This window comes from Nannospalax galili, unplaced genomic scaffold, assembly GCF_000622305.1.
Source record: "Nannospalax galili isolate Female #2095 unplaced genomic scaffold, S.galili_v1.0 scaffold1029, whole genome shotgun sequence".
NCBI lineage: Eukaryota > Metazoa > Chordata > Mammalia > Rodentia > Spalacidae > Nannospalax > Nannospalax galili.
The window spans coordinates 1,385,765-1,386,863 of record NW_008359198.1 but is presented as its reverse complement, the minus strand read 5'-3'; the positions used below and the strand labels follow the sequence as shown (position 1 = coordinate 1,386,863).

Sequence of the window (1,099 nt, the reverse complement as noted above, 5' to 3'; positions counted from 1 at the left end):
TAAGATGGGTGAATCAACGCAAAAAGTAGCCTACTAACCTTCCTATGTACCAAAAAGGGGGAGAGTAGTAAAATAAATGCTTCGATCTTACTCAGGTCATCAACTATTAAAATAATAACATCTAGCATTTATAAAAGCTTATTCCACTGCAGAGAACAGGGAACATTTTTGGTAATACAAATCTCAAAAGCTCACCTCCATATTGCTTAGGTGGAAGAGAATGGGATGGAGGGAATGTCTTCCTTCCAATTTTGCCCCTATATTCCTTCCTTTCTTCTACTGTATGTTTAGTAATATTTTAATTTTATCATATATATATATATATACATTTTTTTTTTTTTTCAATATGCTGAAATTCTCAAGGTATTTACAGAGTATTTACAAGTACTCAGAGAGTTTAAACAGAATTACCAGAGTAATTTATTTCTGCACACTGGAGTTGCAGTTTTGACTGAACTTATTGTGTCAGAAATGAAAAGGCTCACTCCTTCCCACAAAGAGGAGTATAGCCATTCTTAGGACAGGAAAAAAATACAATTTGTAATAACATTGAAAGTTTAATGATCAATTGCAGAATGCTGTGGAACAAACATTAATTAATCTTTGAAGGGTTACGAGCCAGGCTCTGTACATTTTTGTTTTTTGGCTGCTGGCTCCTCAGCCTTATATGAGTCTAAAGTGCCTGCACTGGACTTGAGGCTGGGGTCTGCTCGAAGGCTGTCCAAGACAACAGTGAAGCCTGATAGAAGGTACCCTCCACCTCCGCTCATCAGCAGTTTGGGATGACTTCGATCTGGCAAGACCTAATCAAGACAGAGAAATAGGAATTCACGGCTCGCAGCATTCTTAGAAACCGTGCTAACGGCATGCTTAGCAAAAACCAGGATTTAAATGACAAATTCTCTTAAAGATTTAAAATGATGAATTTCTAAGGAGATTCTTTTACAGCAGTTCAGAGGAAATTGGAGAAACTAAGTGATTTAAACAAAACAAAACTGAAGCCTTTCTCTCAAATTGAAGGCCAGTTTATGTGGAGAAGGGGTCTTCTACCTATATATATATTTCCAGTCTTCTACCTATACCACCTAACTGTTTCTTC

At 36.9% G+C, this 1,099-nt stretch overlaps 1 protein-coding gene across 3 annotated transcripts in view; it reads right to left on the bottom strand.

Moving 5' to 3' along the window:
* Positions 1 to 537: 537 nt before the first annotated feature.
* Positions 538 to 1,099, bottom strand: part of Trmt6 (tRNA methyltransferase 6) — a 12,724-nt gene continuing 12,162 nt past the window's right edge. For all 3 annotated transcript variants that reach the window (XM_008822840.2, XM_029558511.1, XM_008822841.2), the window contains one exon: positions 538 to 803. In XM_008822840.2, the coding sequence (XP_008821062.1) occupies positions 612 to 803 (192 nt within the window). In that variant the 3' untranslated portion in view covers positions 538 to 611. The remainder of the gene's footprint in view (positions 804 to 1,099) is intronic.